The 25,817-nt window shown below is 52.4% G+C and overlaps 1 protein-coding gene across 5 annotated transcripts; it reads left to right on the plus strand.

Annotated features, from left to right (window-relative positions):
- The first annotated feature begins 11 nt into the window (after positions 1-11).
- On the plus strand, positions 12-25,310 carry LOC122389526 (H(+)/Cl(-) exchange transporter 3-like). 5 transcript variants are annotated; one of them, XM_043381675.1, is made up of 18 exons: positions 12-164; positions 865-957; positions 1,472-1,531; positions 8,474-8,597; positions 9,872-9,901; positions 11,661-11,778; positions 12,368-12,505; positions 12,943-13,054; positions 13,351-13,512; positions 14,262-14,549; positions 15,840-16,022; positions 16,419-16,633; positions 16,947-17,189; positions 18,988-19,114; positions 19,761-19,982; positions 20,588-20,720; positions 21,287-21,494; positions 21,848-25,310. In XM_043381675.1, the coding sequence occupies exons 3-18, from the start codon at positions 1,520-1,522 to the stop codon at positions 21,936-21,938; spliced, it is 2,406 nt and encodes an 801-aa protein (XP_043237610.1). In that variant the 5' UTR covers positions 12-164; positions 865-957; positions 1,472-1,519; the 3' UTR covers positions 21,939-25,310. The 5 variants fall into 5 exon arrangements, with proteins under 5 accessions (XP_043237610.1, XP_043237616.1, XP_043237590.1 ...); XM_043381681.1 differs by lacking the exon at positions 9,872-9,901; XM_043381655.1 differs by lacking the exon at positions 1,472-1,531.
- Positions 25,311-25,817: the final 507 nt, after the last annotated feature.

The following is a 25,817-nucleotide window of genomic DNA, read 5'->3' on the forward strand; positions in this document are numbered from 1 at the left end:
CATTAGCATGCAGGACATCGATGGGGATCGTTGGTAGGCAAATTTGTCGATTTGTTTTGTGATTTTCTGTGTGATTACGTGAGAGGGTTAATTTCAGGGGTGTTACTTCAGGTGCGCTGACTTCAACTCCTTAATAGAAGTTTTTATTACAACATCTTACTCAGGTAATGATAATTAGTTAGTTTGTTAGTTAGTTTTCTAGTGGTAAGACCTGTCTGAAAAAGCTAAAAGGCTCAGGGAAGCTTCAATTATGAACTAAAAGCTAGTGAAAGGAAGAGCCAGTGTAGCCGCCCAGTGGACACTCCTCTACCTCTACAATGACCTATGCAACCAAGTGGTCAGCGTAGAGGGAGCCGGTGGGGCGCTGTGACCGCCGCGCCAGGCTCTGAGCGGCACCGGTGGTGGACTGACCCCGACCGCCCCCTTTTGTATGAGTGTATGTGCGTCCATGTGTGCGTGCGCGTGCGCGAGTAGGTGATCGTGAATGTTGATAAAACGTGACTGACTGATTCTTGCCAGTAATTATCTTGTTGTGTGTGACAAATATAAATTCTCATTAAGCAACAAAGACCCAAAAAAAATAATTGCATGTTGGACGCAAGAGCCAAGCTCTGCTGCTACGCGCCCTAAACCAAAACAAAAACAACATCATTTTACATTTTGTATGTTCCCTCATGCTCAGCAAGCATATTCTCAGCCGCTAGCATGTTTTGTGCACTGACTGTGTTGTCATCCATCTGCTAGTGCTACTGATGCTAATATTATATTAAGCTGGCTATTTAGGTACATAATTTAAGAAACTATGTGCATGCTTGTGTGGATCATTAAGGGCTTTGATTAACATATCAGTTTGATTTGTTTCAGTTGATCTCCAATTTTGACCAAGGTGAACATGGTATGGAAACTGATCCTCTGAAGACAGACACCATGTCATATGACTCTCTGGGGTCATCTCAGGTATGTGCTGAGTGCTGACACCAGCATAGCAATAGTCAAAGATTTAGTGCTATAGGTAACTGATCAGTAATTTGAACAATACTTATTTTGTGTAGGTAATGTTTTCATTTATTTATTTCCTTATTTATTATTTTTAGAGACCCAACCTTTCTCAAGAACTAGGTCATGTGCTTATGATGGCCCAATATGGTTACAGGCACCTATGAGCTTTATGTGCAAAAGATACCTAATGAGTGTTTGCAAATTTGATTGCCTAAACATTGTGTTCCTTTGCCTCTATGTATGCAAAGTGATGTGGTGGGAACTGGGAAGTCCGGTGGTGCTAATCTGTTACATGTGAAAGTCCTTTCCAGTACCCAATTCAGAAATTCATTCTAGTTTGCTATTAGTTTATGTTACACTTTGTTCTCCACTGTCATCACAGCCTTGATGCTATGTTTTTGCATCACTTCTTCCTGTGCAATATTTGTCTCGACTTGGACTGCGTGGCGATTAACACAGCTATCCTCCCTAGAGTCTGTAGGCCGCCCGGGTTCGCAGCGCGGACGGCGTGCTCGCGCGGATGGAGGGCCAGGTAACGTGGTGGCTGGAGGCCGTCCCTTCTCTGCCTGACGGGGTGCGGGCACACACACACCGGCCGCTGGCTGTACATAGGGCGAGCGGGGCCCGCGGACCGGGCCTCACCGGCGCCGGCAGCGCGACCACGTGTCGAGGAGGCCGTCTGCATGTGTGGTGTGGGGCTCATTTAGGCCGAGAGCACAAGGATTAAACATTTAAATCATGGAATGTCACCGCTTCTTGGCGAATTGCGTTGAGTGATAAACACTACTAAATCGTGTTTACTAATCGATAAAGCTTATTGAGTGAAATTCGTCTGACCTGACGAAGACCATTACTTACCTAACAGCTTACGAGTTCAAGTAAATGTATTTTAATTAAAATGTTAATACAGGGGGCGAAAATTGAAGAATCTACATTTTCATTCAATGACGATCAAGGCGATGAAATCGAGGCTTTCAGCCCTGATTTTCGTTCCAATATGCTGCAGTCATGATTGTTAAGGATTGATTGTGGTTGGTACTTGATACCTATAACGCCACTGCATTCAAACCCTTTTTTCTCGCACATTTTTACATTTTGTTTCAAGCCTTGTTTGTTTTTGGTGTGTATTTTCCATTGATCGCTGTGTGCTGGTTCTATGGACGCTGATTTAGTAGCTGCCTCGGGCCGGGTCGGTCAGGCTGTGTTGGGCAGCACGGCCGCCGCCTCTCCCCGCTCCACTGCTGCTGTGGGCCCCCACCGGCACCGTTCGCCTCTTAGTCAGAGTCGGCAGCGCGGTGCGAATAGAGCCGACTGATATCAGCCTATCGGGTCAGACCGCCGCGCTGCCCAGTTTATCAGGCGCTAACCGAACGGCGGCGACCAGGCTCGTCCTGTAAGCCTTTACAGCGGGGGCAGACGTAATATGTATAGTCCACAGCAGAAGTAATGTGGGGTTTCAGTCATGGGTATGTTCTGCTTCTGAAGCTTAGGAACGATTAGCCAGACTACAATGAAACTTTGAATGTAGCTTATATGTATCGTCACCCTTGCAGCTGCAACTTAAGCTATTCACATCTTCTTTTCGAGCACTCCGCATTAAACAATCGCCAGTCAAAGCCAACCGTTGAGATTGGTAAAACCCTACATTACTTTAGCGGTGGGCTGTACTATGTAGATACCGGGGAGGTGAGATGGTTCCTAATCGTGAGGCGAAGCTGCACCTTTGGTGTAACGAATTCAGGTCCTGTAGGCTACCTAGTTACGCTTCATCGACGAAACAGAAATAGGATACAGTGCAGTTAGGTTTGGTGAAAAGAATAATCACAGTTTTGATGGTTAAAAAATCAAGCCTGCACCTGTCTTTACCTGTGCTTAAAAAATGGCGGTAAGAGCATCAAATACTTATCAGGCCAGCTGAAATATGCTGAGCCACGCGTCTGGTGACGCCGCCAGCTGTGCCGGGTGTTGCAGCTGCACTCCCCGACCCGTGCTCTTCTGCCGGCGCACCAGTGGTGGCGGTGGTGCTGGTGACGCCGATGGTGATGGTGGTGGTGGTGGTGGTCCCCGTGCGTCCCCATTTGGTGGAGGTTGGCTGTGCAGGGATGGGTTTCAGGCCGCTGGCACACGGCGCCCCTACTCTGCACGGCTTGAAGCCCTTAGATCGGCGGCCAGTGGTGTCACTTGAACACCTGCTCCTAGACTACTGTTCAGCTCTGTGTTCAGATAGTTTTTCCTGAGCTTTGCTACGGTTTGGCTTCTGCTATATCTATCTAGGAAGGATTGTGGTCAACCTATCACGACTTGTTTTGTTTTATTTTAGTGGTGTGTTTAGCATGTCATTTTTCCAAACGTTTGATGTTATTTTTTGGCAGCATTGTTGCTTCTATGATATTCCTTTTCTTTACTTATGTGTTTCCGTTCGCTGTGTATCTCTGTATTCTCTATTATTCTTCTGCCCTCGGTTTTGTATTCCATTTTTCTGTGGTACCTATACATTCTATTGTCTCCCCGTTTAGACAAGTGGATGTGTAGGGAATACTGTCCGGTAACAGTGGAGCCTCTGCCAACGCAGCTGGCAGACTATATCGACCGTGTGTTTGTGTATGTATGTATGTATGTATGTATGTATGTATGTATGTTTGTGTATGAGTGTATGTCTGTATGCGCGTTTGATCGTCACTACCGTACCAGGTTAACACCTGTCTGGCAGTCTTGCGGTCTGTCTGTGTGTCTGTCTGTCTGTCGGTATGAATGTCTCTATCTATCTGTCTGTCGCGTGTGATCGTTGTTGCGCTCAGCTGTGTGTGAGTTGGGACTGTGAGTTGGGACTGTGAGAGGATCAGCGCGTCACCGCTCATCCCGAGCCGGAAACGGTCCTGCGGCCTGGCGCTCACCTGCCAACGGCGTGTCTGCCGCCGCTGTCGTTACGTCTGTCGTCACTGCCGTCACGTCTGTCGTCACTGCCGTCACGTCTGTCGTCACTGTCGACATGTCTGTCAAGTGTCGTTATGTCGAGATGTATGTCGTCTGACGTCACCGTCGACACATCTATCGTCACTGTCGACATGTCTATCGTCACTGTCGACATGTCTGACGTCACTGTCCACCTGTCTGCTGTCGCTCAGTCGCCGAGTTTTCCCCGCTCACATATCGTTTTCCCTGTCGTCCTCGGTCCGCTCAATGAAAATTCCCTGTCACGGAACGGACACCAACCGCGGATCACACTCGAACATTGTTTTCCGCGCGGTAAAGTGAGTGTTTTCCGGGCTGTTTTTGGACTAGAGTCCACTCCAAACGGTCGTTTTCGATTCTGAAGAGCCGTTCGCGGGACGATACTGACTAGGCCGGCGCTGGTAAAGCTGTTGGAATGGTCGTGGTGGTCGGGGGAAACGACGGCTCGTGGTCTGTGATTTATCTGGAACTGCGCCGGAAAAGACGTTCGGCTGACCAGTGACCATTCACAAGTTGATAAGCAAGCAATGGGTTGTGGCCGGTGCTGCATCCGAGTGATTGGTGATTATGAGCTGAAGATTGGCTTGCGACGTCTCGTCGGTCGTCATGAAATTGACCCGAATCATTGTCGTATGTTGTCGAGTGTCCGCTTTCATGTTTGTACTGTGGTTAGAGTTTCTCCGGATCCACGGGCAGCGTCCATCTCAGCCGACTGTGCGACACTCCGACGGTGCTGTCTCGCCCCCCCCCCCCCCCTCCTCGCCCTGTCACGTGGCTCTCCAGACATCCGTCCTGCGACCGACTGCCCACGCGGCGGGCCGGGCCGCGCGCTCACACAACACACAGACACACAGACTATCATTGACCTCTGAGTGTTCCCCGGCTGACGGCCTCGGTTTACAGAGGACGTGGGTGACACAGGACCCGACACGGCACGTGTCGGGAGGGAGCCGACACGGACGATGTAACAGGGGAGAGGAGGGGGATCTGGCCGAGAATTCCTTTAGTCACGTGAGCTGGTATCGTTCGAAAGGGTGGCTCGATATGGCTTAGGTATTGAGAATGTATTGACGTCCCCGGGCTATGCTGGGTTAGCCACGCCCTTCTATTCTCTTGCAGTCTCCGCAAAAGGGCATATCAGTGGTACAATCTCAGTTCTTAGTTGTTACCCGCTTTACCTAGTTTTCATTTTCAACTTGTCTTCTCGATTTTCTAACCTGGCCCCCTTATCCAACGCGGCGCGTCGGACCCCGGCCCGCCATGCCGATAACATGGTCAGCGGACGTCTCCACCGGAGCAGGAGGGCTGGAGTGTGTCGGTCGCCGGGGTGGGGGGGGGGGGCGGATGTCGTGTGTGTCATGTACCCGTGCGACGGAATCAGGTCACCATCCGACCACCGGCCGCCGACAGCCGTCCGGTACGGGGTTCAGATCACGTCCGCTGAGTCTGATCACTTTAATTTGACGGGCTTCTCCATAGCTTTGATGGTAATGGAATGGTTTGATCTGTTTAAAGGGACTATCCCACCTTCTAAAATGTTGTTAAAACCAGTTAAATTGTGCCCGACTTTATAGATTGGATGACCAGGAACACGGTTCTGGCATTTATTTTTCATTAAACATCTTAGGCTTCCCATATTCCAAACACAAACTTTCAACTATGTGACGTCACAGCCCAAAATTACCTCCTTCCCCAGGCCACATTACTGTCATAAAGCTGATTCTTTTTACTCTGTAGGCACTACAACAAAGTTCAGACCAAGTTTTAAGCGATTTTTCAACGAACACATCCATTTAAATCAGAATGACTAAACGAGGTGACGTCACACTAACGGTCGCTCCATGTTGAAGATAGGGCCTTGCACAAGGCCCATTTTCAAATGAAGGGAACGAATTTCTTCAACACCAAGAGGCCGGGGGGGTTGCAACCTAGATAGATAGTGGTTTCTGAACCTCGCCGCAAACTTGGCTATCTCAACTCAAACCCCATGTTAAAGGTGGGATAGTCCCTTTAATTTGAGTTGTAGAATGCTGATTGACCTAAATTGCTTTAGATTATTCCGTGTACTCAACCTGAAAGTTAAATCGCACCATACGTTAACATCTGACATCTGGCTTGTCCGTGGCTAAATGACATGAGTAGGCGTATGATCCCTTCTCCGCCCGTTTCGCGAACATCTGCGTCGGTTTCGGGCGATCTTCTCGGCCCTGTCAGCGTGGCCAGTGTTTACTTCACAGTGTAACGGAATACGGGGACTGTGGGGCTGCTGACGGGTCCAGCGCCCTCGTCAGTGACACTGCATGGAAGGGAGGGGACTGGGGGCACAGACAGCCAGTCGGCGACAGACCATGATCCACGGACATCCTCTGACTCGTGGAGATGAATAATATCCTACCTCCCTCAGAGTGCGGCTGAATTAAGCTGTTACTGACGGGCACATGACGTGACCACGAATTGGATGACATGGCTATTGAAGCTGAGTCGTGGAAGCTATAAGGATGTCCTTCGATCAGAAGGCACTGAAAACTGAAGAAATATTTGTTAAACAGCCTTCTAAGACGGACATGGATTAGCTGGATACGTCGCCTGGCGTAGCGGAGTGTTTCATAATGGATGGAATATGGGTTTGGACATTTTAGATGGCTCAGATTGCAGTTATTTTCTTCGTCGTGGAAAGCGAATTCCTACGCCAGGGATGGTCAGCCGCCCGGCTTTTTTCATTCGTGTGGCGGACTGCATGCCATCACACAAAGAGGCACACAAAAGTGTCTGACGTTTGGGGCCCACTTAGGCCGCCGCTGCGGCTGACTCTCACAGAGACTGCCGGTTTTCAGTACGTCACCACCGTACTTTAACCAGTATCGTTCGCCGCTCCAGTTTCTTGTTTTGCTTTACTTTCGTTCTCTCTTGGTAAATATACCCTGGCGTCATTCTCCCACGCTGCAATATGGGATATTCAATCCTCCCCCCGTGGGTGAGCAAGCCGGATGTCAGCGGTTCACCGCCGGAGCGGTGTCCATGTCGGACCGTCCACTATCCTCACAGGAACGTCTCACAGTTCAGAATTCGATGGTTTGGCTCTCCTGTGGTCATCGTCTGATTCCATCTCCACTCTTCAGTCGCCGACGTTTGACACAGGCCGTCTGCTCGCTCTTCTCTCGTCGATGGTCACCTCAGCTCTCTACACCTCCCTACACGTCCCTCACGTCTTCCCCACGTTACCCCGTCCTACCCCTCCCGGACGCGGGTCCGGCCGGCTCCCGGGGTGGTCGGCGGACGACTGAGCCCCCGTCGAGTGCCGCCCACCTGTACCACACCGGGCGGGCCGGCACCGCACCTGGGCGGGCAGCTGACCGCGCGCGGCGCTGTCGGTCGGCCACCGCGGCCAGCGGCTGTCAGCGCGCCATTCGGCCAGCGGCGGTGTGCCCCTCCGTGCTGCAGCGGCGGTGTGCCCCCTCCGTGCAACACGCGGAGCCATGTACGGCTCACACGTGCACTGGGCGGCCGCCCGCGCTCGTCGCTTCTACGGACAAATCACCGAGGAGGGAGACGGCGAGGACTCGGAGACGGAGGACTGGCGGCTCGGGGACAAGGTGCGACTCGGCCGGTGCTGAATCTGCTGCTGGCGAGGCTGCTGCTAGCTGTGGGCGACTTCTCACGGCCGAGCTGTCCCACATCCTGCTGCGGGCACCGGTGGCCTCCTTTGTGGTTGTTTCGCCTGTGGTGAATTCGTCGGTGGTCGGAGAAACTCCGAGACAATAGTCTTCCTGTGGTTCCCCCGTGGTTCGCCTGCAGTGGTTTGGTAGTGGTGACGGTCGGAGGTTCTCTAAGACAGTGATCTCCTTTCGATGGTGATTGTGGCCTCCAGGTGCCGTAATTGGTGTCTTCCGTGATCTATGTTGTGTTTGTTTGAGAAAGACGTGTTTTCGGTCGGTGTTTTCTGCCGTGACCCACGTGTGTCTTAGGAGTACAACGTGCTTTCTGTCGGTGCTGCCGTGTGCTGTGACTCATAATGTGTCCAAGAAGCAATGTGGCCCAGGGCTTGATGACTCGGCTTCTCTGCCTTCCTCTGATCGGATCCGCTTCAGTTCTCGGTGTAACGCGGTGGAATGGGTCTCCGGTGGCTGCCCCGGTGTTGGTTACTATCGGTGAAGCGTGCGCCGATCTGGTGCCGGGTCAGTGCGCGGATCTGGTGCCGGGTCAGTGCGCGGATGGCGGTCGGCCGGAGAGCTGTGGAGTGGTTCGAACACCGTGTAGGTCCCGTGTGTGAGAGGTGTGGTGGTGGACGTGACTGCTGGTTACCTGTGACTAACGAGTGACCTGTGACTGCTCGATCCACGGTGACCTGTGACCTGTGGTGACCTGTGGTGATCTGACCTAGTCCCAGTTATCGTGTGTAATGTGTGATGTTTTGTTGTAACCTGTGACAAATCTCCGGTAGCTGTTCGAATAGCGATGCTCTTTGTGACATGAAGTGACCCCCGGTGACCTGTGCTGACCTGTGCTGGCCTGTGACCGGCAGCAGTCGCCGGAGCGGGGCGCCAGTCGCCGCCGCTCGGAAGATGGCCTGGCTGGGATCTCCACCGATGGCACGGTGCTGGAGCACGCGCTGCCAGAGAGTGACCGGGGCCTGGCACAGCACCACGGTCAGTTCTAGGTCTTAGCTCTGTATGGGATGGAGAGGGTCGGGCCCCGGAGATGAGTGGTGGAGCAGGTACGGGCCATGAGGAGGGTTGTTAATGAGATAGGCCACTGTATCTGAACAGTGTTTGGGAATGAGGCATTGAATTGCAATTATGGCACCATGACTAGTGACTTTTGATACATAAGATGCGTAAATTATCGTGCTGTGGATTGGTTGGCAGATATCCCCATCGCCGTCACCATCGCCGTCCATTTCCGGACTCCCTGTCAGCACAAGCCCACGATGCGCCCCTTTACGTCACCTACTCGAAAATTCCATCACCCGCACAAGAACAGGCTGACAACGTGTGCACCACTGTACCTCCTATGTCACTGATTGTCCTCTGCACCACCTGTATGTATGTACACACAGCCCCTCCCGGGACGATCCGACGAGGGCTGTGGGTGATAATTGCCCGCGGTTGGGCCAGGACCACCTGTGGGTCGCACCCGTTCACGGTACCACGCGCCCGGCCGCCCACTCACCGCACTGGGACCGCAGCGCGACGCACCACCTACGGATCAAGTGCGACGCATCACCCACTACACTAGGATCAACGGCGCTCCCGGTCACCCACCCACCACACGGAGGCCGCAGCGTGACACTCAGCACACGCACACCGCACTGGACTGGAGGGGAGGGAGGATGAATGGTGCACGCGCATGCCATGCACTTTCTAATTAACCGTGTGTATTATGCTCATCTACGCATGAAAACCTTGCTCTTGCACCATCACGTTTTCGCTTACTTTCACTCAATTGGTTCTTTTTCGTTATGGGGTGGTAATATTGCATCTTTTTTAGTATGATACTTTTGTATGTGCAAAAGGATATGTTTCCTTGTTGCTATAAAAGGTATAGTGCACTGATGTACTACACCTCTTATCGCGATCTATGCATTTTGACCTTTGCACGCAAACTGTCTATCATTCCATGCTAATTGCACCCCACGCGCACCTTTTCTTTAGTTTACCGGTAATATGGTCTTCTAGCGCCTCATTACTGTGCACCTCGGACTGTTTCCCACCGGTTTACCGGTCAGTGTCGGTGCCGTGTTTCCTGGGCGGTGGATCCTGCCGGCCCGGCCCGGTCCCGTTCGGTGGTACTCCCTGGAACTGTATGTGTGACGGCGGCGCTGCACGTTTTCCGCCGGCTGACCGGTCGGCCGGTCCCCGCATGCGTCTGTGCTGGAGCGTGTGTTGACCGTCTTCTTTCCCTCTCTCTTTTTCACGGCCAGGTCATCATGTGTTGTTCGCCGGATTCCCAGGTGAGGACCGGGTGGTTGGGGAGTGAGGACAGGGGCTGGTCGTCAGGGGACCGCCAGCCGAGGTCGAGGAGAGCCTGGGCCGCGGCACGGCACCTGCACATGGTGGATGGAACTCGAGTCTAGCACAGTCCCGCCCGGCATACCCGCTAAATCGCTTTGCCCACGATATTATTAGGCTTCACAATAACATTATGTCAACATTCGCTTATTGCCCACCTATTTAGCTTTTGCTGGACATTGTGTGGGCTTGGTCAATCGTTGCACTGCGCCTCCGCCCCAGAATATCATCGTCATTAACACGCTTACACTGCTTTTGCACACACGAAACGCGCATACGCTTTATCCACCTAGAGCTCCGCACGTTGGCGCTGACAAAGACACACGCACACGTTACTCCCCGGTTGACCAGGCGGTTTGGTGTCAGTTTGGAGTGTCACCGACACTGCACCGCTGTCACGGTAGGGGCAGCGGTGTCACTCGCAGCTGTCAGGTGTCGTGACTGTCACCGGTCAGGGGCGTCGTCTGTCAGCTGACATGTCAGTCTGTCACCTTCTGTCAGACTGTCGTCCACCCCCGCTGCTGGGACACGGGGACGGAAGGGATAGAGTTCAGGGTGTCATAGACTTATACAGTGTCCATCAATCTCGTGAGAAACTCCCCTAAAGCGTCGTGGTATCCTTATGGTCTTCGTCCGTATTATAGTCCTATTGTAGTGAGAATATCCGTACGATCTTGGTCACAATAGCGGGGATGAATACTGAATAGCACCCACGCTCGGTTCAGGTGAAAAGAACGGACAGATATCTCCTGTGAACTTCAGCTAACGCGGGATATGGCTCTGAAGAGTGCTAGGTAACGTCCGGCCTACACAAAGGGTAACCGTTCACCCCTCGCGATACTTGATCGTACTGCCTTCACTGCGTCCCGTCTTTAGATCGTAAAGTAGCACGGGGACTCTCCATTACTCCCAGTACTATGTCGAGCTCACACTCTCAGAGTTCCACGGGCCCCTCTGTAGCGTGTGGGGCGCCCCTTAGGTGTGACAGGGTCAGTGGGGGATGGGGGGGGGGGTCAGAGACCATCGATCGGTGCCTCGGACGGTGGGGAGGGGGAGGGGGACCTCGTGGGTCTGACGGACAGACTCGCCTCCCCCTCACCTGGGTGTGGTCTCCTCTGTGGGGAGGAGATGGGTCACTAGTGCTCAGTGATTCCGACCGTCTCGCTACCCGGGCTACGGGGAGGTCAGTCGTCCAGCCAGATTCAGCTTTCCAAGTGCGATTTAAATATTGGGTGAGTTGGTAACCTGTCCTGTTCTGCACTGATGAACAAGAACAGCGCTACATAACTCGTGACCAATTAGACCGCTTGACAACATTTTGTCGTCTCACGGTGCGTGTAAGACTGCAGCAATTAAAGATTTGGCTCAGAAAGTAAAACCCTTTGGGACGAAAGCGTCTGCTGCCTCGGCGCCATCCCTGCCCTGGCGCTTGACGTCCCGCAGTGTGTTGGCGGCCGGCTAACTGGTAACCCGAGCTACCCGACCTCCCTGTACGCCTCCCAGTCTACCCGGGACCCGAGCGACTCCGCTCCTGTGGATATAGTGATTCCATGCATCCCTGAGCTCCTTGTGCATCTCCCACTCTACCCGAGCGAGTCCACTCTTGTAGATGTAGATGTAGATGTCCACTCCTGTATCCCTGTGCACCCTAACTCCCCCTCTATCTCCCGTCTGAGTGTTCTGTACGTCTGTGTCCGTCAGGTGTGCCTGGCAATGCCAGCGTGGAGATGGAGCCGGAGGGGGAGCCGTTCGGCCAGTACGACGACTTCCATACCATCGACTGGCAACGCGATCTCGCCAGGGATCGAATGCGCCATAGGTGAGATGTCCCTCCCCCGTCTTATTACCACACTGGCAACGCGATCTCGCCAGGGACCGCATGCGCCATAGGTGAGACGGGCTCCTCTCGTCTGCCGCCTGGTGAGGGGTACGGGACATCCATAACCGTATCTATGAACGGGTGGAATATTGCTTTATCTTAAACATGGTTCGCCTCAGCAGGTTTTGGGCCCAATAGTTTCGTCATTGCCGGCTTTGTTTGTGAGCCGGTGACTATGGCTGGTGGAGCGTACATATTTGATTTTGCCTAGCGGGCAGACTTTACCCAAACATAAGGCGCGATTGACGACGTATGTCTTATATAACGCTCATATTTACCACTTTGACGTGAATAGCTTACCCCATCCCGTGTCTGCCACTTTGACATTTTTGCATATTGACTGCGCTGCTAAATACCAGCAGATATCCGTAAGTCGCACGATTCGGGTACCTAAAAGGAAAGGGATGTCCATTTTGGCACATCAAAGCTGCACACCGTCTCTTATGGCGCCCGAGCTGAAGTACCCTGGCCGCTGGAACCTGTGCCGCCATCCTCAGTGTCTCTAATAACTTTCTTCTTCTTTCTCCAGGTACATAGTGAAGAAGCGTCAGACGGGCTTTTTCGACCTGGTGCGCCAGTTTCACGACGCGTGGAGCGGCTGGCTGTGCGTGCTCCTGGTGGGCATCGTGGCCGGCGGAGTGGCCGGAGTGATCGACATAGGGGCCAGGTAACCGAGACGGAGACGTAGCCCGCAATACATAGCTGCGTCCTCTGAGCGGTGTTGAGGGACGGAAGGTATGGGGTTGGCATTATACTACTGTAATGTCGCATCATGCTGGGCTGGTTTTGTATTTCACCAGAATGCTTTGGCGGGTTTAACCTGACAAGTACTTCTCTCGGACTCATCTTCGCTGAATTTTATTATTATTTAACTTGGTATATTGTTGCAGATTGAACAATATTAACCCTTTGCAAGTGAATCTATTGTTTTATGTTGCCCTTGGCTCTCAACTCTCGAGTGCCCTTAGACTGGCTGTGAGTGCCGTCTAGCGAGCTGGCGACCAAGTCAAGCTACCTCCCGTCATATAATAACGATGCGCCAGTGTGCCTGAGCCAAGGCATTTTAGTTGCCGCCCGATGACGTGTTCCTACCATCTCCCCCAGATGGATGGAGGACATGCGTTTCGGCATCTGTCCAGAGGCGTTCTGGCTCAACAAGGACCAGTGCTGCTGGTCGTCCAACGAGACCTTCTTCGAGGGCGATAACTGTTCTCAGGTACCGCCCTGCTCTGCTACACTGCCTGTGTGCTCTCGGATCCGAGGCCGGCGGCTAGCAAGTAATTTTGGCATTAAAATCATCAGAATCATGATCGAGGTTTTATTTTGTTTTCCACATGGGGATTTAATTTGACTGGTTTGCATAAGTCTTTTTCTTGTCCCGATGTTTATTCAATTTGCAGATTAAGGTCACTGTCATTCAGCAGTAATCCAAACTTATTCCTTTCCTGTCGCCGTCCCTGCGCTGACCTGGGGCCCTCTACTAACCCCTCCGCCCCCCCCCCCTCTCCCCAGTGGTACTCGTGGCCGGAGGTGCTGGGCGCCCAGCACGACAGCGCCGGCGGCTACGTGCTGGCCTACCTCTGTTACGTGGTCTGGGCGCTACTGCTCGGCCTACTGGCCGTCCGACTGGTGCGGACATTCGCGCCGTACGCCTGTGGCTCCGGTATTCCCGAGGTGAGACGGATAGGCCGGGGGCGATGGTAACTGTAGGGTACAGGACTACAGGTTTTGGTCTTAGGAAAGGATAGACACTAGACAAGGATGGTTTGTGAAAAGTGGATTGTACGGAAAGCCGAGGATGGGACTGCTGGACTGAGTTAGGGCACTGAGAGGAGAGGGCTGGCGATGCACTGGAGATAAGAGGGACGGGGATGATGAGATACGGATACGGGATGAGAGGGATGAGATAGTAAGAGATGAAAGAAGGTTGAAGTGGTATGAGAGAGGACAGGGCACAATACAACTGAGGGCTAGGAGAACATGTAATGGTGTCATGACAGGGAGAGGGTTGGGGTAGGAGGAAGGGGATGGTGCGCCCCGCGCCCCGCGCCATGCGGTGCTCCGGTGGACACCTGTGCCACCACTCGGGCCCGAGTGTGTCCGAGTGTGTGTGGCGCCGCGTCTGGTTTATGGTACCGGCGGTCGGTGAGATTGATTACACCCCGTTAGTGTCAAGGCCGACGGAATGCCAGGTGGTTTATTCGGCAGCTGTGGGGACCGCTCGGACCGATAATGGGTGTCGGCAAAACAGTACAAGGGACTAGAGTGACGGAATTTAGTGGAATGTAATGCTTATGCTCGTTAATCGATGCACTTGCCCGGACGGTAGGAAGTCCTATGCGGTTGTTTTAATATGCACTCATGAATTACTGTGAACGTTATTTGTCACCTCTGACGTCCTCTTTCCTTCCCTCCACGAACAGATAAAGACGATTCTGAGCGGTTTCATCATCCGTGGCTACCTGGGCAAGTGGACGCTACTCATCAAGTCGGTGTGTATGATGCTGGCTGTGTCGGCCGGCCTCAGTCTCGGCAAGGAGGGCCCGCTGGTCCACGTCGCCTGCTGTATCGGCAACATCATCGCCTACATGTTCCCGAAGTATGGCCGCAACGAGGCCAAGAAAAGGGAGATCCTGTCGGCGTCGGCGGCGGCGGGCGTCTCAGTGGCGTTCGGCGCGCCCATCGGAGGCGTGCTCTTCAGTCTGGAGGAGGTGAGGGGCGGGGAGAGGGACTGGCGTAGTGCTGGTCTGTGATGTCGCTTCGTGTATGCGAGGAGAGAGATCAATGGCCTTTGCAATTGTCCGGTGTAAGGAGTGGGGCGGGGAGGCCGGGTGAGTGATGACCTGTGATGTGAATTTCTGTGTGGGATGGGGTGGAAAGAGGAGGGGTCGATGGTATGATGTCACATTGTGCGGGGAGAGCGTCGGCTGAACAGCTGACACGATATTCATTAGTTGAACCAATAGTCAGTTATCAGCGTGGGATTTAGAACGATTGTGCAGCGAATACACATGATGATGACTGACTACGTTAAAGGTAGTGTGCCACCTTTGAAAGATTTCCCATTTTATTTTTCCTAGGATAAGAAGCTTCTGTTTTTACCTAATATCGCAAAAAAAATCAAAAATGGGCCTGGAATAGTGCCTTTTTCGCCTAAAAGTTTTTCGGTTTTTAGATATGTATAACAACTGTAGTGGGCTCACCTGCAAACAGGCGTCGGGCAACAATCGCGAATGCGGCGCACTTGTGACAATAAGCAAAGGTCATTATAGTGTTACGACCATACGACGTACGGGAATGAGTTATCAGCTGTCTAATCGTAGACAACACAATGTCGAGCCTTAAACTGTAAGCCCGTATTGGTATTGTTTCTTTTATTTGGCTGTCGAACATTATTTATGGTTTGAAATATGATTTTATGTAAAATAATTGATATGAAAAAGCCGTCTTATAAGTTATGACCCCATTTCACCACACGCAAGTGGCAGAAATGACAATGATCAGCTGACGCATTTTTCTTGGCCGAAGTCAGAGCGCGCGGCCCGACGCACCACGCGTATTTGGAAATTCCGACCTCGACGAGCATCAGAAGCCACCTAACAGGCGTGTTCGAAACCGCAGGAGATGATGATGAACGGGTTTATCGAAACTTGATTGGATGAGCATATCGGTAATAGCGATTTCAGTGTGTGCATTTATTGTTCATAGTGGTGTGAAATGTGGTTGGGGTACGACCGACAACCCGTCGGGGCGAATTTCGCACTGGGGTACTCAAAATTTGAAGAATTTAAGTTGTTTCCATGAGTTTTGAAGGTATGGATGAGTTCTAAAAATCCGATTCTCCTTATCTGGGCCATTAACTCCATACGGTCCAAGAAAGCTGGCACACTACCTTTAACAAAGCGCAATACTTTGCCGCCGCCGTCCGTCTTTGTCATTGGGGTTTATTACTACAGCGTGTTCGATTACCACCTTGCCCGCCCCTTTGTTTGTGTTTTCAGGCCAGTTACTATTTTCCACTGAAGACCCTGTGGCGCTCGTTCTTCTGCGCTCTGATCTCTGCGTTCATCCTGAACTCGATCAACCCGTTCGGGAACGAGCACTCGGTGTTGTTCTACGTGCACCACGAGCGGCCCTGGATCTTCTTCGAGCTGCTGCCGTTCATCTTCCTCGGCGTGCTGGGCGTGAGTGATACGGTGTACAAAGGGGAGGGGGAGAGAGGACTGAAACGTTGCGTGAACGATGCAGCGGGTCACGGGGAAAGGGCATGGGACGGTCCCATGGGAAGCCGTTAGTTGGGCAGAGGGGCCGGTGACGTCGTGTCTTCCGGGGGGGGGCGGGCTCGCTTCGGCTATAATGAGCTCGATGGCACTCACCCTTTTACAGGTTGTCTCATGATGATCTTAGTGCGTCTGAACTGGAATGACTGGTTTCTGTTCATTCGTCTTACTCTGTGTTATGAGATCACCTTATTTTACCCAAATTGTACCCTTAGTTTACCAGCAGACAGCCGAAGAGGATGCATTTTTACTTTTTAGGCATCTGACGGACTGGCCCCGTTCCCCCTGTGTTCCCCGCAGGGTGTGATTGGCGCCGCCTTCATCCGCTCCAATATCTTCTGGTGCCGGTTCAGGAAGACCTCCCGGCTGGGCCAGTACCCGACCACCGAGGTGGTGGCCGTCACTCTGGCCACCGCGCTCCTGGCCTTCCCCAACCCCTACAGCAGGATGCCCTCCTCCGAGCTCATCAACGTGCTCTTCAACGACTGCGGGCCCTCGGAGGGCATCGACCTCTGGTGAGTCCCGGTCTACACTGCAGCTTTGTCAGATTTCAGATGCATAAGAAAACAAAGCTTAACGATCAGCCCGAGCGAATCAGCCACCAAGCCGTTCACTGCATGGCTGAGATTTAAGAATCAAAGAAGGGTCGGATCTTCTCGGTTAGTGTTGTTATTATTATGGTTATCGCTTTTTATCGCGACATGAGACTCTTTCCTGTGACCTGTGGTATATTCTGGTATAACTGATGAACCATTTCAACTGGTCTGTTACCTGCAGTACCCATGTCCCCCAATCCTTACTGACGCCCCCTTCCCCTCCCCTATCCAGCGACTACAAGCGCAACTTCAGCAGCATGAGTCAGGCTATCGAGACCTCGGAGGCGGGCCCGGGCGTGTACACGGCCCTCTGGCAACTGGCCATCGTGTTCGTCTTCAAGTTCCTCGTCACCATCTTCACGTTCGGCATGAAGATCCCGGCGGGTCTGTTCATCCCCAGCATGGTGCTCGGAGCCACCATGGGCAGAATCGTGGGTGTCGGCATGGAACAGCTGGCCATCAACTACCCCAACTGGTGAGATAATCTAGTAATAATGAGTGTATAACTACTCCATGGAGCAGCTGGCCATCAACTACCCCAACTGGTGAGTTAACAGGGAGATAATTCAGGATATAATTACTCCATGGAACAGCTGGCCATCAACTACCCCAACTGGTGATATTCCTGCTGGTGGGGCCAGAGGTGGTGGGGTGGATGGGTGGACCAGCGCTTAGTAGTGTGGCTGATGGGTAGAGTCCTTGTGAGAGCCATCAAAGGTGAGCGACATGGATGGTTAACAGGGTTGTGCTCGACTCAAAAAAATTTGCCGACTCGACTCATCATTCAACTTCAGAAAGCCCTGACTCAACTCTGACTCAAACAAGGAGCTGATTTTTTCCCTTGACTCGACTCATGACTCAAACGGCTCAATGAAAATATGAGTCGACTCAAACTTGACTCAAATTTTTTGTTGAGTCAAGTGAGTTGACTCAAAATTGACTCAGATAAAAAAGTTGTTGAGCGGGGGCGGGGGTGAGAAAAAAAAATTCCGGCAGCAGGGCCAGGGCGAAGTTGTTAAGCGGGGGGGGATGAAAAACTTGTTTCTAGAAAATTGAGTCAGCTGACTCATGTTCCTAAATGTTTGACTCAACTCAATGTCAAAAGTTCTTTTACTGACTCAACTCTGACTCAACTCAACGCCTTAATATTTTTGTCCGACTCAGCTCTGACTCAATTCAACAGCTCAACATTTTATCCGACTCGACTCAAATCTGACTCATTTGAGTCAGAGTTGAGTCAAATGTCTGACTCGACTCATGAGTCAAGCACAACCCTGATGGTTAACTTGAAGGCGTTATGCGATAAAGTAGTTAACTTAGTTGAAGTGAACCTTAGGTAAAGTGAGTGAACATTTTATTAAAGTCAATCAGTTTTTCGCTTTTTATTTCATCATCAGCTACGAATATGGTCTAGGCATTCTATTATTTTGAAGCCGTGCCGAGAACCTTAGCAATATATTCCTATATGCAAATGGAAAACACCCAAGTAACTTTTCACTTGTCATTCGGGTTCCAAAAGACCCAGCTGTGGACGCTTCGTATACAAATGTGCCATTTGAGCCTCATTCCTTTGTCGACCGCTAACGAGGCACAGGTGTTGCGTTATGTAGTGGTACCCCCCTTCTGTCAGTGTTGGACTGTTGGCATGTGTTAAAGACTGTGGACCTATGCCAACGAGCTGAGCGGGTCGTCTGTATGCACCGAATGTGCCTGTGCCAGTGTTCAGTGTGTGTCTGTGTGTACAGCTGTGCCGTCCACGAGGTCGGTAGTCTACACTGGCGGGTGTCTGTCTGTGTTACTGGGAACCGGCGCTCTCATTGTCTGGTGTATTTGAATCCACCCCGTGACATTTAGCGTGACTTTGACTTCAGCCGGTGTGGCTTTGGGCTTAAGTATAACTCACTTGCTCAGTTTGTATGTTACTTAAAGCTAGTGTGCATATGGTTTGTTTACGTTTTATTGTCCACGGCGGCAGTAGGTCCTATTTTCGGGATGATGAGTGCCGAGATATGAACATGTCTGCGCCGTCCACACGGTTTCCGATTATATACCTATCTAACATGTATCTGCTAGCGATTGCACCGGGAGGGAGAACTGTGTTATCTGATATGTGTCCGTGTCTCTAGGTGGGTGTTTAGGACTGAGTATACCGCAGAGGAGAACTGTGTCTGATGACTGAGTGTTATGTACCGTGTCCTCTCAGGTGGGTGTTTAGCAGCGAGTGTACCGCCGGCGAGAACTATATGTGATATGTGTCTGTTCTGTATCTCTAGGTGGGTGTTCAGCAGCGAGTGTACGGCCGGCGAGAACTGCATCACCTCCGGCCTGTACGCCACCGTCGGCGCCGCCGCGGTGCTCGGTGGGGTCACCAGGATGACCGTCTCACTGGTGGTTATCATGGTGAGTACAACTTGGTACCTACCTACCCCTCACACCACACCCTAGTACACTGTGCCTGGTGGAGTCACCAGGATGACCGTCTCACTGGTGGTTATCATGGTGAGTACAACTCCGTACGCTCACTCCAACACACTGATGTACCAGAGTAGAGTCACCAGAATGACTGTATCACTGGTGGTCATTATGGTGAGTACAACTCCTTACCCTTACTCCACTCCAACACATGACTGTGTTGTGTCAGTGCTGAGTCACCACACCAGGATGACCGTCTCACTGGTGGTTATTATGGTGAGTACAATCGCGCTGGCCCGTGTACTGAAACTTATGGCTGGCCCTGTCTTAACGTTTTTTAGTTCCACCAAGGACACGGTATAAAGACAGTCATTGTATTCATAGCAAGTAGGTACAACCTCTATTGGTCTTTTTATCATCAGTTGTGACTACATCAACTGTTACCGATCCCCACCTCTCTCCGATGTTGGTCGACTCGACCTCTCCCTTGCGCCCCCGTAACCTGACCTGTCAGGTGGAACTGACGGGCTGTCAGTTACATCGTGCCGGTTACTGCCGCCCTGGCCTTGACCTGGCCTTGACCTGACCTGACCTGACCTGACCTGACCTGCCTGCCCCCCCCCCCCTCTGTCAGGTGGAGCTCACCGGCTCTGTCAGCTACATCGTTCCCGTCATGGCTGCCGTCATGGCCGCCAAGTGGGTGGGAGACGCGCTGGGCCGCGAGGGCATCTACGACGCGCACATCTACCTGAACGGCTATCCGTTCCTGGACAGCAAGGAGGAGTTTGACCACACCTCGCTGGCGGCCGATGTAATGGAGCCCAGGAACAACGTGCCCTTCAGCGTCATAACGCAGGTTAGATGGGTGGGAGGGAGGGGTGGGGGTGGAGGTTGGTCGCTCCGGTGCGGATTATTGGTTGGTCCTGACGCTCCCAAAGCCGACAGTTGTATGTTAGATAATCGTGGTCAGTGTTTGGCGCATTCGGTGGCCCACATTTCAAGCCGCCCACTTTTTCTCTTTCGATCATGGGGTAGTTAACTGGAGCTATATCCCTCGGCATCCCGTTTCCGCATTGGCGCAAAGGGGCCATTAAATATTCAACATCCCCTGCCAGGGATCTTTTTTTCTAAATTTCTCGCCTCCCGGTTCGATTCCAGAGCTCGATGACTGTCTCCGAGATGGACTTTATGACTGTGATTGGGGGTGTTATTTAGTTGAGTGTATTTGTTCCACGGTGGTGTATAGCTCATCATTATCTTCTGGTTCCGTTTTCAGAACTCGATGACGGTCTCTGAGGTGGAGCATATCACTTAATGGAGCTGAGTGTGTACTGTGTAGTTTACTATGTCCCTGGCCTCTGGTTCCGTTTTCAGAACTCGATTGCGGTGTCGGAGGTGGAGTCTGTTTCTGTTACTGAAGCTGAATGTGTAGCTCACTGTGTCTCCGTTCTTTATTTTCAGAACTCGATGACGGTCTCGGAGGTGGAGTCTATGCTCAAGGAGACGGAGCACAACGGCTTCCCGGTGGTGGTCTCCAAGGAGTCCCAGTACCTGGTCGGCTTCGTGCTGCGGCGTGACCTCAACCTGGCGCTCGGTGAGACGCGGCGGGGCTGCTGACTGACTAGGTGGAGTGTCGTGAACACTGTCTGTTTGGTGACAGGGCAGGCTGCAGAGAAGTTTTTTGGATAGGTAACAGTTTTTGCTCAGTCTTTCTTTCTGAAAAGTGCACATCATGGAGATAATTGTCAGAATTTCCCTTTCCCCTTTATTGCGAGCGCTAATTCTCTAGCTCTCTGCCTCCCTCCTAAACTCCTTGTCTCTTTTCTTCCGTCAGCGGGAGCTCGGCGGGACGGCGTTCCCGGCCAGTCGCTGTGTCTGTTCCCCTCTGACCGGCCTCTCTCCCTCCTTTATCAGCGGGCGCTCGGCGGGACGGCGTGCCGGGCCAGTCGCTGTGTCTGTTCCCCCTCTGACCATCCCCTCTCCCTTCGTCAGCGGGAGCTCGGCGGGACGGCGTGCCGGGCCAGTCGTTGTGCCTGTGACCCCACTGACCAGGACCACCCTATCTCTCTCGTTCCGTCAGCCGGCGCTCGGCGGGACGGCGTGCCCGGCCAGTCGCTGTGTCTCTGACCTCTCTGACATATTTGTCTCCCCTTCCATCAGCCGGCGCTCGGCGGGACGGCGTGCCGGGCCAGTCGCTGTGCCTGTTCACGGCCGTGCCGACCGGCCAGTGGTCGGGCCCGCCGCCTCTGCAGCTGCGGCGCATCCTAGACCTGGCGCCCATCACCATCACCGACCAGACACCGCTCGAGACCGTCATCGACATGTTCCGCAAGCTCGGACTGCGACAGACACTCGTCACGCACAACGGGTGAGCCGTGCCGTCCTACGAGGGGGCGGGAGTAGCCACGCCCTGTGACCGGACAGGCGATGGATGAATGTTGACGATTCCGACGACCTCAACGGCGGATGTCGTACATAAATCAGAACTGGTAGCGTTGGTGGCATTTGGATGGGTCTCATTGGGTACTGTTACTATACATCTTTTCTAGGCGCTCACGTATTGCCTTGATTCGTGTTTCGTGCTGTGTAGAGTTGAACTGCTCATCATTAGCGCGTCATATTGCTTTGTGCCCCATGCCGTTCCTCCACTCCTTAGTCTATATTCAGTACACTGAATTCTGAAAACGTGTACCGTGTCTGACCCCCGCTCCCTCCCTGCAGCCGCCTGCTGGGCATCATCACCAAGAAGGACGTTCTGCGGCACCTGAAGCACCTCGAGGTGGAGGACCTGGAGCAGGTGCCGTTCCACTAGCGACCCTCATTCGGCTGGGGATCCGGAGCCGCTGCTGCTCCACTAGCGTCACTCCTTCGGCCGGTGGTAGAGGTCCCTCCCGCCGCGAAGGTACGGCTGCGCTTCTGAGAGTGAGCTGCCCGGTCTGTGACTGACCCTGGGTGGGCCAGGGGTGGTCTACTTACGCCGGGTCCGCCAAAGCCGGGTCTGCTGGGCAGCCGGCCAGTGTTGGCTGGTCTGCGGTCGATAGGCGTGCGTGGATCATCGTTAGCCTCATTTGTCGGGGACCGGTGATCGCAGAGGCCTGTACTCGCACCCCGTCGGCAGAGGTCGCTGCTGGGAGCCGCCGGTAGCTTTCCGGTCGCTCAGTGCTCGCTGGTCGTATGGTGAGCGGCCACCCTGTGCTCGCTGGCTGTATGTTGAGACGGTCGGAAGGGAGGGCGGTATATCGGCGAGGTCTGGTCCGCCCCGGCTGGTCTGTCAGTGGCGCGGTCTGGGAGTGTGTCCCGGTTGCCTAGATAGGCCGGTGTGTAACAACCGCGGCTCGATGCCCGGCCGATTCAGAGTTTAGATCCGTTGCATGGGTCTGCTTCACCTCAGCTCAGTTGGTAGGTGGCTGGTGGGGCCGTGATCTAACTACCCCTGCCGGGAACGAGTAGAGACAGCCACCGCCCCTGACGGCTACAATTCACACAAACCCTCAAACACAGCGCATACAGGCAGACACCTCGTAGCCACCTAGCTTTGTTTTATTGTTTTAGGTGCGGGCTAACCTCCGCTGTCAGCGCGGCTGGTGTTGGCGCCGCGGTCGGCCGACCGTTCTCGATGGTTATACGGTTTACCATGTGTTCAGTGGCCGGCTGCGCGTTGCAGCCGCTACCCCTCGCTGAAGTGGTTAGACACTGGTAGTCATTTGGCTGCTGCCCGACGGCAGATTAGTGAAACATCTGAGGGTGGCCCCTCACTACAGATCGTCACCAGCTGCAGCTAGTGTTTTCGGGTTCTGCGACACCTGAGCGAATGTCATTTCAGCGAACGACATTTGAGCGAAACATTTTCAGCGATTATCAATTTAAGCGATTGGCTTTTTCAGCGATTGTCAAGTCGGCGAATTCAATCACAGCGATTATCAACTTAAGCGAGGACCAGAATCAGCGAAACCAGATTGAGCGAATATATGGTGGTCAGTGGGAGACCAATTGAGCGATGCAGTTACAGCGAATGACCGAACGCGACGAAAGTCAATCATTTGCTACTTTTCGGAAATTATTGCACCTCTTTACGCATCATTTGCATTTTGAAGACACATATGTACATCGGGCGACCAACAAGGGGTGCATGGGAGGGAAAGGAGGCGGGCAAAATTTGATTTGAAAATGCGGAACGAGATAGGGTGACGGAAGGAATGCCAAGGACCAATAATAAACTAGAGAGATGGCACAGGGGAATCCAGTCTATGTTTCAGGGACCTCACCCAAATATCTGGACATTCGTACGGTGCTTGGGGCAAGAACAAATTTTACAACATGGGGAACTGATCCAAATTCAAGCGGGGCAATTTCGCGAAAAAAGCAAAAGCAATATTGATCTCTGAACAAACGTTTGGTCACCATTATTGACAAAGAGCAGGGTGAGGTAGGGGGGGGGGGGTGAAATTGAACCGTTGGAATTTTTGACAAATGTAGCATTAAATTTGGAGCTCAATGTCTGACCTTTGAACGCGCGACATCCGCTATCCAGTTCCGGATAACCATGAGAAATTCCGGAAACATTCGTACGGATACGCTCGTAAAAGAAAAAAATCCACCGTTACAGGACGATGAAATGTTTCGCTGAACTAACAGTCGCTCAAATTGTAGTCGACGAAATAGATGTCGCTGAAACATAGCTTTCGCTAAAATTGATAATCGCTATATTTGATGATCGATGAACTTGATAATCGCTGAATTGCCATTCGCTGAAAATGGTTCGCTCAAATGACGTTCGCTCAAATGACACTCGCTAAAGTCGCTCGCACCGGTGTTTTCGATATCAGGTTAATCCGTTCTCGCTGTTGCAATGTGTTTGACCGTTGCTCCATTGGTTTACTTTATATTATTATTTACGCATATGTGAATAGTATAATGTTATCGATCTGAAGCACTAGTGATCAAAATAGGTCGACGAATACCAATTGATAGTTGTTTGTCAGTCAATTGAAGCGAGGTTTTGATGAAGGTACAGTTTGTGCGGTGTAGTTATAATATGGACAAATATTGTGTCGAGAGTTCATGAACCTCCACGAATCAAACTATGAAAACATTTACATTAAAGGCGTACCGGCTTCGTCTATTGACTTCTTCAGCGCCGTTGTATCGAAACAAGGAACCCAAGGAACAAGAAAACGAGCACAATATCAATCGTTTGAAACGTTTAGAAATAATAGCACGTATTTCTGAGAACAAGGTCTGAGTAGTGGAGTATCTCCTAAATAAAACGAATTCATGCATATTTTCCAGAACATGTTTGCGAATAGATTGTTACACAAAACATGTTCACGAAAATATGTATGAATTTGTTTTATTTAGGAGGTACCCCATTACTCAGACCTTGTTCTCAGAAATACGTGCTATTATTTTCAAACGTTTCAAACGACTGATGTTGTGCTCGTTTTCTTGTTCCTTGCAAGGCCAGTTCCTTGTTTCGATACAACGGCGCTGAAGAAGTCAATAGACGAAACCGGTACGTCTTTAATGTAAATGTTTTCATAGTTTGATTCGTGGAGGTTCATGAACTCTCGACACTTGTGCGGTGTACTTTGCATGTAACGCTAAATGAACGCAGCTCATATTCATGGCCAGCGATATTTGCATAATGCGCATGCCATAATTGATCGGCTGATCTGTGCATCGATTTCAATCAAAGGTGCAACGAAAACACTTATCCATAAGATATCACCTCATTTGCTGGCATTTGTTTATTTATGCGTCTCGCTATCACTGGGTTTGGTAGGTTTAGGGTTCTCCACAAACTTAGCCTCGCCTGTGCGCGCTCCTATCCGTCAGGTGTTCTCTCTTGCTACGTATCTGTCTCTGTTGGGTCCTCGTCTCTCATTTCGCGGCGTCTCATGTATTTGGAGCGGTCTGAAAGGCTGGCCGATGTAGCGTGCTGTACCGTCTCATCCACCGCTCTGCCGAACAAGTCAGCCGTTCGGTCCTCAATGTCTACTGTACCTTCTATTAATTTATCGTGGAGCATATACGCATGTTATATCGGGATATATGTATGTGCGTTTGCGTCTGTACGCCTGTGCGTCTGTAGTGCGTGCGGCGGCGCCGGGCGGGGCTCCTCCGCGAGGCAGTTCCGGCCGGCTGGTCCGCCGCTCCTCAGTCGAATACACGTTCAGTGTCCGCTGCCGGCGTGTGTGGAGTGATTGCTTATATAGGGAGACCCGGCGATGGGCCGCCGGCTGACCGTGCCCTTGTAGTAACCTCGGCTCATGGAGCCGCGTCGCCGACCGCCTTCGACCGACGGCCCGGGAAATCCACAGTCTCTGGGTCACCGACCATGGCCAGCACAGACTGAACAGCCAAACAGCGCTCCATTAGCGATGCAGCGGAAGATGGACGTGATCTCCGTGCTGACGCCGCTGGCACCGTCCCACGTAGCGCCTCCCAGTGTAACTGCCATGAGCAGTCACGATCCCTGGCTGCTCCGAGCGGCCCGGGTCCGATGACCTGCCGGCGGCGCTCTCTCCCTCCCCTCCTCTCTCCACCTGACCGTGCGGCCGGGTCATCGGCCAGTCCCGTGGATGGGCCGAGGAGTGCCGCCTCTAACCGGCCCGGACCGGCCGGCCAGTCACGGGGCGAGATTTATAACGCCGTCAGAGGTGACCGGTGGGCCCGGGCCGGCCGCTCGTGG

Source organism: Amphibalanus amphitrite, unplaced genomic scaffold (assembly GCF_019059575.1).
Source record: "Amphibalanus amphitrite isolate SeventyFive unplaced genomic scaffold, NRLGWU_Aamphi_draft 000019F_arrow, whole genome shotgun sequence".
Lineage (NCBI taxonomy): Eukaryota > Metazoa > Arthropoda > Thecostraca > Balanomorpha > Balanidae > Amphibalanus > Amphibalanus amphitrite.